Source organism: Acipenser ruthenus, chromosome 24 (assembly GCF_902713425.1).
Source record: "Acipenser ruthenus chromosome 24, fAciRut3.2 maternal haplotype, whole genome shotgun sequence".
NCBI classification, from domain to species: domain Eukaryota; kingdom Metazoa; phylum Chordata; class Actinopteri; order Acipenseriformes; family Acipenseridae; genus Acipenser; species Acipenser ruthenus.
Genome location: NC_081212.1, coordinates 19,942,229 through 19,959,352, shown reverse-complemented (window position 1 = coordinate 19,959,352; position 17,124 = coordinate 19,942,229). Strand labels below are relative to the sequence as shown.

At 39.0% G+C, this 17,124-nt stretch overlaps 1 protein-coding gene across 7 annotated transcripts in view; it reads left to right on the top strand.

The window, feature by feature from the left end:
* Positions 1-17,124, top strand: part of LOC117428462 (OTU domain-containing protein 7A) — a 108,448-nt gene that overhangs the window by 72,990 nt on the left and 18,334 nt on the right. For all 7 annotated transcript variants that reach the window (XM_058998610.1, XM_058998612.1, XM_058998609.1 and 4 more), the window contains 5 exons: positions 722-940; positions 4,318-4,419; positions 6,399-6,526; positions 9,312-9,424; positions 16,325-16,452. In XM_058998610.1, the coding sequence (XP_058854593.1) occupies positions 722-940; positions 4,318-4,419; positions 6,399-6,526; positions 9,312-9,424; positions 16,325-16,452 (690 nt within the window). The remainder of the gene's footprint in view (positions 1-721; positions 941-4,317; positions 4,420-6,398; positions 6,527-9,311; positions 9,425-16,324; positions 16,453-17,124) is intronic.

Sequence of the window (17,124 nt, the reverse complement as noted above, 5' to 3'; positions counted from 1 at the left end):
TTTTCTGTTGGAAGATCTTTTTCTAATGCTAAAAAGGGGTATGAAATGGATTGCAAAGCCTTGGTTATCACTCCTTTTTAAAGGGTATTTCCTTCATGTTACTGGAGTAATTTTTCATTTTGAAATTTTAAAACACTAGACACTCTTTAAAACACCCTCTTCCATGATGCATGATGGTCTGACCTTAAAAGTTCCCCAACTTTTTTTTTTTTAATGCGAAGATCAATTTTCTGATCACCACGTCGCAGAGCTTTATGGATTATTTAGCTGTTGCACCACAGCAGACAGTTCGAACTGCAGACTGCTTTATTAGTAGTGAAGGTAACTTCTTTTAGTATAAGACTACTAGTTGATTTCACAGACCTTGATTAAAAACTTGATTAAAAACTTGGACTACCTTACCTAAGGTAACACAAGGTTGTCCATGATTAGTGCTAGTTAGGTTCTCTGAAACCAGAAACTAAAGCTTTGTTAAATCTTTAGGAATATTGCCCATTATTTTTGGTTTAGCTTCCGATTTAAAGTAAGCTCTGTATAATGTATCAACGCATGTGAAAGAAAAGCAGCAAATTCCTGGAGGGACTACCCATATTATGAAATGCAGTACCATTGTTCCTGATTTTTCAGTAACACCTTGAATGAACAGTAGGGATAAAAATGAGAGTTGTGAGTTGGCAACAGTGTGCTGCGATCCTAATGATGCTGTCTATTCTCATCCCAGAAAAGCGTCTCTCCCGGGGAATCTCTCACGCAAGCTCAGCCATAGTCTCCCTGGCTCGCTCCCACGTTGTGAGCGAGTGCAGCAGCGAGCTGTTCCCTCTGGAGATGCCTATTTACACATTCCAGCTACCCGACCTCAGCGTGTACAGTGAAGACTTCCGGAGCTTTATTGAGCGGGACTTGATAGAACAGTCAACCATGGTGGCATTAGAACAAGCAGGTGAGTCAAGGTCTGTCACAAAACTGAAAGGCAAATTCAACAACCAGTGTGTGTAGTTAACAAAATAAACCCTATATATATACATAGTATATCTGATATTACACTAGATTAAAGCAATGTATCTGTTTGCTTACCTTAATTTGAGGGACACTGTTACCCAGGTCATTTCACCTCAGCAGCTTTGGGGTTAAAGCAGGTTACTGGCTACAAAATAGTCAGTCATTACAGTCAAGCAGCGGGTTGGTAAATGACAGGAAATGAAGGCATTGAAGAGGTGGAGACAGTTTCACTACCCAGGTAAAATGACCAAGGAAGACAAACTTAAAGCAAGACTTCTGAAAAGATATTTCATGAACTTCGTATTGGTACAATATATCAGGTTTTAAAATGAAACCACATGTTTGTATTTCAAACTGCACATTTGAAACCTATATAATAAATGGAAGTCCACAAATTCTTTTGTTTTCTAAAACACTTTGAACACTCAATCATAGGGTGATCAGAAGTACTCAAATATTCCATCAAGACATTTGTGATTAAAGAAATGTAATGGGGGCAGCACTGTAAATATCAGTCAATATGTGGTACTGTATGTACATACAAGCCATGTACAGTATAAGACTGAGATCTCTTTTGATTGTGTCCATACCGGCTATTGAAAACTAAGCGCAAGATTATGGTGTTAGCAAAAAAAAATACAAGATACAACATGTTGTAATGCTATTGGAAGCAGACAGTTTATTTTTTCATTTTTTTCTTATTATGCAGCTTAAACGCATCAGCACATTCATTATTTTCATTTGCACGCAATTGGAAGCATGCTGTGCCTTTCCTGTGCCGTTTTAATGGCTCTCGTTATTAACGTTTTCTGTAAACGTCTCTCTTTGTGTTATTAATGTTCTCCTTTTGTCCAATTCAGTATTCTATTAGTTCAGCAAAATCTGCAGCTAATGTCATCTAGCTTGCACGGAACTAGACTGCAATGAATCTTTAATTTGCTTAAATGAGTATCAGCCAAGCATCTTACTGTCATGCTGTGTGTTGTCCTTGATACATTTATTAAAAATACATCAAGTTTAAACTTTCTGTGGTTAAAAATACTTTATGGAGAAAAGATACTAGGATTAGTCACAGAGCACTGAAAGGACAACAGTCTATAAAATGGGAGTTTTGCCTACAAGTCACAGCCAAAAACAAAATATTTTGTTATTCGCTTGAGTTACAGTTTTAGTAAGCAAGACGACAAAGCCATGCATGTATTAGGACTGGGACAACTCGGTGGAGTGGACTGTTTTATTGTATTGTACCATCAGAGACTTTTTTAATTTAATAAACTACATCTTTAAGAATACTACAACTCAACATAAAATAGTAAAGAGAGAAGCAAGTCAGGCAAATTGGGACAAGCCCAGTCACAGGATGGCACTCAACTGGGTCATCATTGCGTTATCTTAGCCGAGTCACAGTTCTGTCAGAGGCAGGGCAGTCTGTGCCAAAGACAAGTGCCATTTATACAGCACAGAATGAATGCCTGGCTAATAGAACCACAACAACAACAACAATGACATGGACTGAAACCTGCACAGCAGTCTCCATTACCAAGGTTCATTGATGGGTTGCTTGGTAGCTGCATTTGAGAAACACTGCCGTAAGTTATTGCATTGTAATAGATTATTGGCATTTAAATTCTGTTTAGAAGGCGTTTCTTGGGTTCAGATTTATGGTGCCCAGTTATCCTTCATTTACCTACGGCATGGTGGGTTTTGATAGATGAAGGCCTGTACGTTGTTGTGTCTACATTTCCTCCACACCCGTATCCCACTGTGTCGTTGCTGTACTGTGTGTCAGCAAGCGCAGGTTCTCAGAGCAAGATACAGCACCTGTGACGTTCAGCGTGTTGTCAGTGAGCCCAAATATGAACAGCTTCACAAAGCCAGGCTATTTGACCTAATTCTGTTCACAGACCTGACAGTCATTGACATCCTTACTACTGCAGTCTCTTGCGGAGGACGCGCTTATTATGCACTCCACTATAATAGGATCTGGATGTACTTTGCTTTAGATGCTCTGTCATCCATGGCCCTACACCAAGGGCAATATTACATGATGAATAGCCTCCCAGGCACCATTGGGAGGTAGCTCCCATATCCGCCTTAATAAAGCATAGTGCTTTTTTCTCTTTATTTTGTTCTTTCACTGAAGGACGTACAATTACTGCTGTTAGACGGAGGTAGTCATTTTCCCCATACAATAAATAATATATTTTTGATCAAGTGTTAATAATGTTAAGAATGAAAACTAAAATCCTGCTTAAATGCCACAGCCATGAAGGGAAATAGAAAGGCATCAATCAGCTCACAAAGACTGCATAAAGAATGTATTAACTCATTGTATGTGGGTAAATAAATGGATACGACCTGAATCACAAATTGTCCAGCCTTGCACATTAAAATCTAGAAAATGTTTTATACCTTTAACTGTGCTACGGTTAAGATACCTTACCTCTCTTTCCCCTGTTCCCGATAAGTGGGAATATAAGGCACCCGTAGGATCCAATGCAAAGGCAGATTTGACAGCTCTGAGTGGTTGTTTGAAATAGGTTTGCAATACCTTGTGACTCCTGGCAGCTGCTGGAAGGAGTAAATCATATCAAGCTTCACTCTGAACATATAAGTTGTACTTCATTGTATGTTGCTGCTGTATTTTGTTGAATCTGTGTTTACTATTTCTGGCGATCGGTATATAACTGAAGTGGACCTGCATTTGCATTTATAACATCATGTCCAATAATGATTAAACTTATTTGGTCATTGTTTGGCACGTTACTGAGTGCATCAGAATCTGGGAGTATATGGAGTCTGTCTGTGTCTCTTGTCACCTGTCTGTATGTCAAGCTTACATTTTTACAGATATCTAGAGACCACTTGTCCAATTGTGATGCTAGTATACCTGTATGTCAAACCTATACAATATTTCACTGCTTTGTTAACAACAACAACACAAAATGCTGCATATGATCAGATACACAGGGTGAATCAATAGTCATTGGACAAGTTTGAACAGTAACTTCTGTGTTTATTCATTAAAAACCCTAGATGTGATTCAAAAGTCAAAAAACATGTATTTGAGTAAACACAGAAATTACAGATACTGTTCAATCGTGTCTGCTTATCAACCAATTTAGAATCAACCGGTATAATACAGTATATTAAAAGAGACACCAAGGTTTGTCTTCCGAACTAAGCAGTTTCTTTACTTTTTACATAACCCTTTCAGTCCTGGTGGGACAAAATTATCAGTACTAAAAGGGTTAAATGCACGGTTCAGGCTCCGTACAGCATTGCACTGTTAACTCAAGAAGCTCTTTGTGTCTTCAGGTCGTCTGAACTGGTGGGCCACCATGTGCACCAGCTGCAAGCGTCTTCTTCCGTTGGCCACGACCGGGGATGGAAACTGTCTCTTACACGCAGCCTCTTTAGGTAAGAGCAAAATACATGCGAAGCTCTGGACATTTCAACTGTTGGCTCCACTTGCTTATATGCCAGGTCTGGGAAACTGGGCCTGGAGGGCCATTCTATTCCAGGTTCAGCAAGTATAATGGAACTGGTTTAGACACGGACAGATGTTTTAATTTAATTCAATCAAACAATTAAAAACATTGGAACAAAGACTTGCACTGGAAGAGCCAGAGTTGACCACCCGTGTGCTATAAAGTGCTCCCTCTTTTTAACACAGTAGTCAAGATCCACAGTTGAGAGACTGTGTGCTACTTGGGTTCTGTCTTATAACATGTATACAAATGCAATTAGGGGAGTCATGACTGTAGCATTTTACAACCAGTGTATAAAGAGCCACTATAATGAGGGAGTGCTTTATTTCTTTGAGAAAAGGTTACGAGCATATTTTTTAGAGGCACGGTATGTTGTTACAAATATGCAAATAAGAGGCTGCTCCACTGGAAACCATCTTTATGGTGATATAAGTTTATCAAAGGTTTTCCAAACTAAGGTTTACTAGTTGGAATTCTAACAGTTCTTTTAGAAACAAAAACTAAATTAACATGTACATTGGAAATATTACTGTCAGTCACATTTTACACATTTGGGTGCCAGTACTTGTAAAATGTTTCGTGCTAACCTGTTTTTAAGAATTCCTGGTAATAATAGTAGTCATCAAAACAGGAGTTACAGTAGGTACTGTATGCTTACTATCAGATGCATGGCCACTGGGGCTCAAACCAACTACTTTCGGCCATGCAGCTCAGTGCGCTAATCAATTCTTGTGTCAAAAAAGATCAGACATTCTAAGATGAAAGAGGAAGGAGACATAGAGCTGGGCAAACTTGCAGATGTAAAGCATGTCTGACAAGACATGTCTGAAATGGCTATGGATAGTCGAATGGTCACACTTTTCTGTTTGGGGCAAGTGTAATATTTCCTGGGGGTTGTACACTGGGATTTACACTCAGACAGACACGCATGGCAGTCGTGCTGCCTTAAGGAAGAAAAACAGTGGGGCAATACATCGTGCTAAAGGTCTGAGGAGAAGCCTTGGTTTTAGGCACTCTTCAGCACTGACTCTGCCATGCGGTGTTGCACAGTTGTCCCATAAACCCCCCGCTGGTTACTTCAAATTAACTCAAGTTGGGCTTCTCTTGGTATTAGCTAGACATGTCCTTGTACTGACCCCAGATCCCCATGACTTACTATGGATAATATATACTTAGTGTGCCAGGGTATGTAGTCAATACGAACATAAGGAGTATAGTGTATTCCTAGAAGTATCCTAGAATTGATAGGATAGGGACTTTCTGAATAAAAGCCCAATTAAAGTGTACTCTTCCTTATTTCTAAGTACAGTGCTCCCTCGATATTTCACAATTTGATTACTCAATAATTTGGGTAATTCATACTTAGGCCATGTTGATAGTAAATTGTTCTATATTTTACTCTGAGGACCCTTTACTAATTCACTATTTTCATATGTAGCATTGTTAGGTGTGTAAGTAAGATAGTGAAATAAATATATCTGTGTCGTACACGCTTCAGTGCACAGAGAAAAGCGAAATATGCTTTTCCACATTGCTTCCCCACAATTAGCCTAGTCTTTTTTAAGCTTAGCAAATAATGATCTAAGAAACAACAGGGAATCGGATCAGACATTATAGATAAGAAACTAAACATTAGGAAAATGTAGATTTTATAAAAGTGTCCCATTAAACTTTCAGGGCTCAATATTTCTATTTGTTATTCTCCCATGATCCAGCATTATCTGTTTATTGTTAAGATTCCCTGTAATTATAAAATTTGACTTTCATAACCAACAATTTAAGACCCGCATAACAAATATTCCAAGGTAAACTAAAATAATATATTACATTTTAGTCCATTAAGACCGACCAGTTCCTCTTCGAGCTAATAAATAATTCAGTCCTTAAAAAATGCTTTGTGCATTGCAGGAATGTGGGGATTCCATGACAGGGACTTGGTGTTGAGGAAATCCCTCTATGCCATGATGAAGAGTGGTGCTGAGCGTGATGCCTTGAAGAGACGGTGGAGATGGCAACAAACGCAGCAAAACAAGGAGGTCCGTGTGTAAATAATGTGGTATTAAAGCAGCAACTATCTTGGGTATTTTAATAACTAGGATTTCTACTTTAGTACAGTGAACCGTAAAAGCTCGTACACCCTGGACAAGACAGCAATGAGAACCGCAGTACTACTGTGTCAGGTTTTGACACTAGCAGGAACACAGATACGGGAACCTCTCTAGATTATACAAAACCCTGGGTGGTGGTTTGACTTCTTTTCTAAAGGTCTTTTTTTTTTTTTAGTGTAACTTTTCCAAATGTTTGTTTAACCGAAAATTTGACAGGATATGTGCTCAAGCAAGCAAGTTTGAAAGCAAACAGTAAATCAATACTACAATAGATCTACACACCCCTGTTCTTGCCCGTCTTGTTTTAGGAGACTCAAATTCTTGATATAAAGTGCTGCTTTGTTCAAAATGCCATGACTACCTGCAATAGTCACGCTGTTTGTTTTTTAAAGAGGATAGGCTAATAAAGAGGAGAACTCAGGAATGTGAAGGTATATAACCAGATTAACAGATTGTAAACGTTTTAAAATTATTTTTAGTTGGTTTTGCAGTTGAAGGGATATATTTACTATAATACTGCAGTACCACTGAGAGGGAAGGCATTTATCAAGAGAACACTTCCACGTTTATCAGATCGTTGAAGAACTCAGATTGACTTCTTTTGCTTTCTAATTTGTTAAAAATGCACATTATTGGTACCTGTTGAGACCTGTTTTCTCTACTGATATACAAGAAACTTGATGGACAGGATACAAAAAATAAAACGCATGATAGTGTCCAGCTTTACAAAGGGATTTGCAAGATGTACAGGCTGATGTCCGGTGGATAGAATCGGACGTTTCAGATGCATCAGATGGACATGACTGCCTGCCAGGTGGCCACATGGTTTAATGACACAGGCACAGGTCACAGGTGCTCCAGGGGTGAAGAGCTCAGGCTGGGCCAGTACATCACGCACTTATGGATCACGTCTTCATAGACACTGTCTGCCGCCATCTGCGTGATGCATTACTAGTTACTCACGTGTTGAGCCAATACTCCACTACTAGAGACACAAACACACAGAACCATCAGCTGTGGCAATATTAGGCATTTTCTGACAATGTACCACCTGATCCATGCAGACAACTGATATCATCTTTGGCACCATATTTTTCCCAGATCCAGCTTTCATCCTAACTGCCCACAGGCCACAGGCCACAGGCTGTCTCAAAAGAAAAACAGTACACTTGATGTTGGAAGGAGGATTTAGCAAATTTTATAAATGGAAGTGTGATAACCTGTATTAATGTATAGGTTTGGGGAATAAAATGCATTGTATTATTACCCCCCACCTAGTTACTCATCTAACATGGCCCTCCACTGGCCTATTCTAAATTAGTGTTATGTGACATCCCAAAAAGATAATGCCCATCCACTCCTATCCCAGCTTGCTATGCAGATTTGCTGACCCTTCCATGACCATCACTGTCAAACTCAATCTGATCAAGCCCCTGTGGGATCAGCTGGAATGGCATGTCAGGACAAGGTGTCAGTCAGCCGATTTAGAGGTAACTGTGAACCCAGAGCTTCCGTGAATCGCTCCAATCAACAGGGCATTTATAGTCAGGATACTATTCAGGGACTTCAGTGTTTTGTGAAATCTTAGCAAGTATGTATTTGCAATGTTCTAGATTTCAAACTTGAATGATACTCTTTTAAAGAAACGTGTATAGCAGTGGTCAGATTATAACGTTCATCCCATGTGTGATGTTGCGATCATCCCTTAACTATAACCAGTGCACCTTGCATGTAACACACAGCCAAATAACAACTACATTTGAAAAAAGGTGCCTGTTATACTCTAACATGACAGTTAATTAAAACGTTCTTGTACAACACTGATAATAGTCAAGTTTTCTGATGTTATTATTTGCTGTATGCAGTTCTCTAAATTACAAAGAGGGAAAGGAAATTAAAGGTTTATCATTCTGCTATAGCCAACTAATTAAGAAAATATGTATTCCCTGGGTTTTAAAATAGGCTGAAAGAGAATTTTAATGAGTGCTTTAAATAATCTCTCTATTCTGTATGCGTTCAGTTGCCTGAGTTTGAACAATTAGGATCATTTAAAGAGTAGCTGGGACGCTGAATGTAATGCCCTTTGTTTCTCTTTCAGCCGGTAAACAGGCGATGTATTCAGAATGGCCAAGGCCCCTGTAGGCTTTTAGATGTCATGTAGGACCAAATATAACCGAAAGGCATTTACTGAAGAAGTTTCGTGCTGGTATTTCATTGGCACGAACACAAACTGGTGCTTTTGTAACTATCCAAATACTAAAAAATGAACACTATTTTTAAACACAATGTAGTCTACTTTGGTTGCTCTATTGCAGTAATTGGTGTTTTAATGGATTTGTTTCTGTCTTTATGAATACAGTATATATTTAAAGGGTGTACAGCTAATTAAATAAATCTCATCTGTTGTGCACTTCTTTTGGCTGTTTGCTCTTTCTACTGAGGCAATTGAAAACAAAAAGCCTAAAGCTAACATATTTTCAATTTAAGTGATAGTCATTAAAGGTACTGCAGTCTGGTTGTGTACCTCTACAGGAGTGCATCCACTTAAACAAGGATACACCCTTGCATTAGTACTGTAGTCACCATTATATCTGCAGTGCGGCTGAGCAGGACTCTGCTCCAACACTACTGCTGCAGGGGTAACTGAAATGGGTAATAGTGACAGACATTTCTAGGACTGTTGATGTGAATCTTGCTCTGTTTTCTTCCCAAGTCTGGTTTAGTTTACACAGAAGACGAGTGGGAGAAGGAGTGGAGTGAGCTGCTCAAACTGGCTTCCAGTGAACCTCGCACACACTTCAGCAAAAATGGAGGCAGCGGTGGAGCGTGAGTGAAACCTCTTGTCAAAGAATAGAGTTCATGACTGCACCATTTAAAAGGGTATCTCCCATTGGATTGAAGATGAATTATAAATGTGCAACATATGACTTGGCAAATATCTCAAATGCGTGCTTGCCTTTGCTTGTTATAGCTATCCGCATGTTCTGTGCAGCATGTTGTGGCACTGAGCTCTCACATTGCACAGTGGTTTTTTCTGAGCCCCGTCAGTAAATTCAACAAAGCATTTTTGTAATTCTCAGTTGACAGTATATTAGTACTATTGCACTGTGTACTGCTTGACAATCTGCTATTCCGCTCCAGTAGAGTGTAACTTGCTGACCTCTTATGCTTGAATGACATCGAGGTGCCTCAAGGTCATACATTTACTCATTCTGCTTCAAAATCCTTGTGTGATTTCATGGAGTAAGATTTATTTGAATAAACCGTTGAATGTGCCACCACCCATCTAGCAGGCAGCTGCAGTGATACATGTCATTAGTAGAATGGTACCCCAGCAGACATTCTTGCTTGTCAGCACACAAAGTCTTTTAAGCCGTGTAGAAGCAAAAGTAGTAAGTGCACAGAGGTGCCGTAGATGTGCAGTGACACAGTTCCTTGATGTTGCAGAGACAATTAGCCTCTTCAGTCCACACAGTTGATTCATGCGCTTTTTCAACAGCCTGTCAAGGAAGGAGCAATGCCGGGATATAAAATGGCATGCTTACATCACAGATTTGGTAAATACAGCTTGATGTAGATGTATTACTACATTTATTAAAGGTCAATGCAGATTAACAGTTTGGGTGTTTGACTGGAGGAACGCAATTAAGTCTCTCTGACCTTTTTTCCAGGCTTTTGAATTCATTACCAAAAGCCGTAGGGCCGGACCTCCTGTTAAACCGAACTGAGCTTTCCTCACGGAGGCGAGGAATTGGTTTGTCAAGTCTGTCAGGATTATAAACCCTCTTTTCATTCTGAACATGTGACTTATTAGAAATATAAAACGATGTGTAGTCCTTCTGAGGCACCGTTTGTATGATTTAAAAACGGACGGTGCTATCAACACATGTGTAATTTGATGTCACAAGAAAACTACTTTTGATATATTCTGGTTATTTATGTTGTTTCCTAATATAGGGCAAAAGGCAGTTTTATTTTGTGTGAAGTAGCATATATTTGTGGTTCTGAATATGTCATTCTATATTATATATATCGCACACTTTTTTTATAATATTAGTAGAGGTTTGTATACAAGTTCAAGCAGCAAGAGTCATGGCATAGAATAGGGTTATAGGACAGAGAACGTCTGTGTGAGGGAATATCGGCATGAGTAGAAGTAAACTGACCGCTGCTACGCTACAGTTCGTGTCACAAATGGGGTTTTGTTTGTTGTGTAGAACACACAGTGCAAAACTGGCACTCCGATTTGGCTGACAAATCTACAGCTGTCTACAAGAGGTTATAGATTACCAGTATATATGCGTATTTTTTTGCACGGTTTAGCCATTTGCTATATTGTGTAAACTGGTTACATGAGTTTAACATTGCTTTAGTGTGAGGTAGGCCCTGTTCCAATATATCTTACACCTGCGGTTTGGGTGGAGCCTTCCCCCCTGGCTCAAGTAACTTCCTATTTTTAGGTTTTTTGGGGGGTTAAGAGAGAAGGTTTGTCCTTCACAGAATTGGGTAACGTGTGTAAAAAAGTATCCTGCAGACAAGCACCCCATTGTAAATGAGACGACAGCAAGAGGAAGCAGCATGGCAGAGACAGGAAGTTGGAGTGCAGAGTACTGTTGCCTTGTGGCGAGCCACGTCTGCTGCTCTAGCCCTGGAATGCAGGTCATGTAACAGCGTCTGACCTCATAGAGGAAAGTGCCAGCCTCACCCTTCACCCTGACATTCTTAAAGGGAACTGTCCAGGTAGAAGTTAATACACTGATTCACTTTATACAAAGAGAAATACAACATAACTGTCAATATGTCTATTCAGTGGACTACTGTAGTAATTAAATAAACACAGCACTCCTTAATGGAATATTCGGTTTATAGAACATGGAAAACATGTGTTTAACCCTAAACTAAAAGTAATGCTTATTCTTATTTTTTTTTTCTTTGACTCTTTGTTTATACATTATTTTAAAACAGTAAGGAATCTGGAAGTAATTCGTTTTAACAAATTAAACTTGTTCACCACCAGGGAATCAAGAAACAAAGTAATTCGTTCGACCTTCCAGAGTAATCAGGGGACCCAGGGTACACCAGGAGAACATGCCCCACACCAAAATTCCCATTAATGTATTCCATTTAAACCTTGTATGCAATTCTTTGAGATTGTTTCTGTTATACTTCAAGGCACTAATTAAAATGTCAAGAAGCTTATTAAACCTTTAAGCTTGCAAGCATGAAATCAGGAGTTCCTGGAACCTGAACTCCTCTGCATGTTATTACAGTATATTAATTACAATAATGCACTGCCAGGGAGTTTGAGCAAATTGCATTCCCTAATTGACCTGAACAGTACGACATGTTAAAATCCACCTTCATTTACTATATTTTTTGTTTATTCAACAACAACTTGGATGACTTAGATTTTTCAGTGTGCATACGGTGAATGCACTATACAGAAGGTAATGTTTCTGGCAGTTATAATTTTGTATCAACAGTCGTGACATACTGTACTCGATTGGCTGGAGTCCCTACTGTGACTAGATATTAATCAAACTGTAGATCATATTCAGCCTTGAACGATAGATAGTGTAAAAGAAACTCACCCACTCGGGTTCGTTGCCCCTTTAAAAATAGACCCGACACACAGAAATTGAGTTTTAAAGCGCGGTTGCGCTATTTTTTTTAATGAACACAAATTTAAAACAAACACTTAGCTCTTTCGGAGCACTAACTGAACTTTCAGGAACACCCTGACTAACACGGGACAGCTACGCTGTTTCCCCGTCCTTACAAAACACAGGTTTGGCACAGCACTTACTTTATAATTCATGACTGCCAGGAAGCAGAGCACTCCTTTCTGCCTCCTTCTCCTCAGCAGCCTCGAGCACACTGACTGTTCTCTTTAAATACCCTGCACCTGGCTCTAATTTACAATGATAGCCAGGTGCAGGAGATCATTATTAATAAAACAATTAACAAACAATTAAATTAAACAATAACACAATTAGCAAATTAAATGAAACAATAAAACAAACAAACAAAGGTACATTCTCTCGCAGGGAGGTTTTAACCCCCTCCCTGCTGTCTCACTCAACCTGCTGCCTTACAATAGGCATATTGGTATATCATTCTGAACATTGGCGAAGCAGAACATCTTGAATACATTTATTTTTAAAGGTATATATTTCTTACCACATTGGACCCAAACGTATTACGAACGGAGGACTCAAAGACAGAAAACAAATGCATTATATTTGTTACAGAGGGTCCTCAATCGTACCAGAAATGTAAAATGTATTTCTATTAAATCAACACTATGACATTACATCAAAATGAAATCTGATAGTCTGTAGGAGGCTCAGAGTGTATGATAAAAGTTTGATGAAGATTATGCTGCTCACCATGTAGAGTGTGAAAGACAAACAGTAGGACAATCTGTGCATAAGGGTCCCCATTTTAAAATCCTGCAAAGATGTTGTATTATTTTTGAAGAGGCTGTATTATATCATAGGGATAGTATGAGAGCTAAAACATGATCAAGTGATGGGATCCCGAGTGGCAAATCCGATAAAGGCACTCCCTCGGGGTGCAGGATGCGCCCCATAGCTTGGAGATCACCGGTTCCAATCAATTGATGTAGGTAGATTAAAACTTTAACCCCGATTGTCACCTATTCTCAAAGCTGGAGGACAAATCTCCCATAAACGATAAAGAGCTGTAACTGTAGCAACAGAGCCACGGTTACAGCTTTACCTCTAAATATATTGCGCAAAGCTGGTGCTGTAGCTGTTTCTGACTGCTTGTTTTAAAAGCACAACACAGAGTGGAAACAATATAGAACAACCGAGGCGTGTGCATGTAAAGATAACTGTTGCACCAATAGAAAGGAAAGACCCCACTACCCAGCACAGGCGAATGGTGGGTGTTGTGTGTTTATTTACAGGTACAGTACATCATAAATAATTTAGTGTTCTGGGACATCCAGTCATACTTCTTTTCTCTATCCTACAGTAATATCAAAATATATTATTTCTGCTTTTGTAACTTTCACTCCAGTTTATCCTAAAGTGCCAAAGCACTTGAAAGTATGATGCAGACATTTCAAGAGCATGTAAAGAAGCTCTTTTCTTTTTAAAACTGTCCCCTTAACTATTCGTTACAGTAATTCCGAGTGGTTCTTGTAATTGCTCATAAACTGTGTTAAAGGTGCTTTCAACCGACATGTAACTTTAGGCTAGATTAGCCAAAGTGTCTTTTTAGAAGAGCCAGCGCCATCTCGTGATCTGCCTCTTTGGATCAGGTTTTCTTTTGTTGTGCTGGCAATAGACAGCAGTGTTCTGGCAACTAGAACAGAAGAGCAGCTCAAACAGCGGGATATTTAAGGATTTCAACTTGATTAGCAGCATGCAGGCTTCAAGGGAGGCATGTACTGCTCAGCAGACAGACAATAATGCATTTTATAATCAGGGTCCCAAAATGGAGTCAAAATGTAGGCTGTGCTTGGCACTGCTGTGCACTAGATGATTCTTGCATGGCTGGCTGACTGACCTATACTTAATCTAAGATTGAACCAGTTTGGCCAATTTGTCAGATAAGAAAAAAAGTGATAACATTGTGTTTTAACCCAAGTAGATGTCAATCTATCTACCTAATACTGCCAGTGGAGTACTTGAGCCAATCTGTTACAGTGTGTTTAATTTTTCTTAGATAATCCAGTTGCAACCATGTGACTGTTCTACATACACAGAGCTATTCTCATATTCTTAACAATGCAAGCACAATTATAGCATGATTATTGAGCCTCCTATCCTGTTGGAAGGAGTAGTAAATCTTTCCATAAGAAACAAAAAACTGAAAAGAAAGATTACCGATGTGAAATTTTGCTTCTGGCTAGCCATTTATCTGCAGCTACTGGCTGAATGCTTGTGGACACTACCTTATTGTACTTTAAAAGAGCAGCGCACAAGGATCATTGCTCTACGCTGCAGTCTGAAAGGTTTTATAAGTACCTATCTCAGCAGTAGCTCCAAAGGAGAAGTCATTCATTTTGCATGCGGCAGACTCTGGTGATTACTTTGCCTGTGAGTGGAGAGCAATGATTGCGTTAGCCACTAAAGACAGATGAGAGCAAAAAAAATAATAAAAGAGGTACGCAAGAGACAGAGGACTGGGTAGGAAGCTAGCCTGATGCATTGGCCTTTTGTAGCAGGTTTTAATTAACCCAGCTCAAACCAAGAGTATCTGAAAGTCATTGAAACTGGAGGTTAAAGTGGTTATAGCTAACTCAACAATTCCATAAATCTTAAGGGTCAGGCACTTCAATTTCCTATATAGGTCTCAAATGTTTGGTTTATTATAAATAAGCATGTGTTTTGTTTTTTTTTTGTTTTGTTTTTACATTGTACAAGGTTAATAATCTCCGTATCCAAGATTTACTTTCAGGTAGTCTTGCACTTCCTTGGTCACCTGGAGTGAAATTGTCCCCAACCCCTTCAAGGTGGTTGACTGACATACTTTTCAGCCAGAAGAATTCTTTGACGCCAAAGACACTGCTGGGGCGAAATGACCTAGTTAATGAAACGGTATGGGAGAAGGCAGGACTACAAGACTGACAGCGCAGACATCCGATTCATTTTCTATAGACAGTGTAGCTAATTTACAAGGCTGATAACTGTATGCACTGTGCAGATCTTGTCCTCTCATTATCAACATTTGCTCATATTGAGTACGATCTGCTATCAAGCTTGAATATGCAATACCATCAAATAGTGAGAATTTTCTATTTACGTGTTTTCTGCCTAATTTGCATTTGATCAGATGTGGTTGACAGCAAAACGTTCAAAGACACCTTTGTAAATGAAATGAAATCCTGGTATAATCCTTTTAAACAAATAAGCAAATCAATTATAACAATAGTATTAGGAATAATAGCAACACACCCATCCACATGTCTTAATCAGAATACTGGTTGTTATTCTGAATACGACTCCACTTATGCCAGATATAACTCGAAGGGTTTTGTCTGACAGCACAGGTCATGCCAGTGGAAGCTCACAGATGATTATGCACCTAGATCTAGCCATCGTTTTGCAGAAAGGCTTGTTATAATAAATTTGCAATTGCACTTATGAATGCTTATATGCATTTTCGTAGCAATTCAACAAGATTCACAAGTTATGAAAGTCACAGGCTTTCATAGAAACAAACATTTAAAAACCATGTGTGCTAAAGCTTGCACACATAAATATACAACTAATATATTGCCCTAAACTATAAAGAAGCTTTACCACCCCCTTGTTTAAAATGCTATTCATAAGGACATTTTAAAGCAGCTTTCAAGTGCTGCAAACATGTGAAAATGTTTCCGTGTGGACCTTCATAGCACACATCTCTCCAAAAACTTTGGTGTGGACGTAGTTGCATCTTTCAAGGACAAAGCATTTATACTGGTTGTAAAGCATGGCAGTCAATTGGGGAAGCCACTAATAAATTACAGGAAAGGCAGAGCTGAAAGGATGGGCACAATTTCATCACCCAAGTGAATGGATCTAGGAAAACTTGCCATTAGAGATTTCTTTACCCTAGTATGGAACCAGATGATATTTTAAAATTTGAAATGCATGTTTGCCATACGTTTTCAAAATTGCACATTTGAGACCTACCTATATAGCAAAGTGTACAGCAGGTAAGAATGGTTTTGCTCCACCCCTTTAGCCTGTGCTTTCTGTATTTCTACAGCGTTGACAATTCGGAGGACCCTGTGTATGAAAGTCTGGAAGAGTTCCATGTTTTTGTGTTGGCTCACGTGCTGCGACGGCCCATCGTGGTGGTGGCGGACACCATGCTCAGAGACTCTGGGGGAGAAGGCAAGTCCAGATCCCTTTCTAATGCTATTACAGTATACTGTAGCTGAAGTCATTTAGGTATGCTGCAAGACACCCCCCCCCCCCCCCCACACCCCCTCACACTACCTATAATAGATTTAGAAGGTGATTTAAATCAATAACTGGAGCGGGCCTATGGGGAAAAAGAGATGTTAAACATGCTGATTTAGAGTTGCCATTTAAATATGTATAACCCAAAGCCTGTAAATGAGATATTCTTCTAAGTGATATTTAGTTTTAATGTACATTTATAATGGGTTTGATATTTACATAGCAAGACCAAATGTCAAAAGGAATTGAAAAGATTTGGAAAACGTGTAAGATAATAACAATAGCTGCAAAATACATTTCATTTTAGTTTGTTTTGGGGGGGGGGGGAGTTGTAAAAGAATGAAAAAAAACAATAAACAGAAAAGGACCTTTTAACTATTTTAACTGTTTATATATCATGAATATTCACTAATATTGAGGCTGTCGCATTTAAGGAAAATCATTTTAGTACATTTTAAGTAAATGTATTGCATTTTTGGGTTCAGTTGACAGCCTGCAATTAACTTGATGGTTTTCACTGTTTGCTCCACAAAAAGAGAACTGGGAAAAGTGTGTCAACTCACTTTATTAAAACATCGGTCTAGAGGACCGCTTATCTAAGAC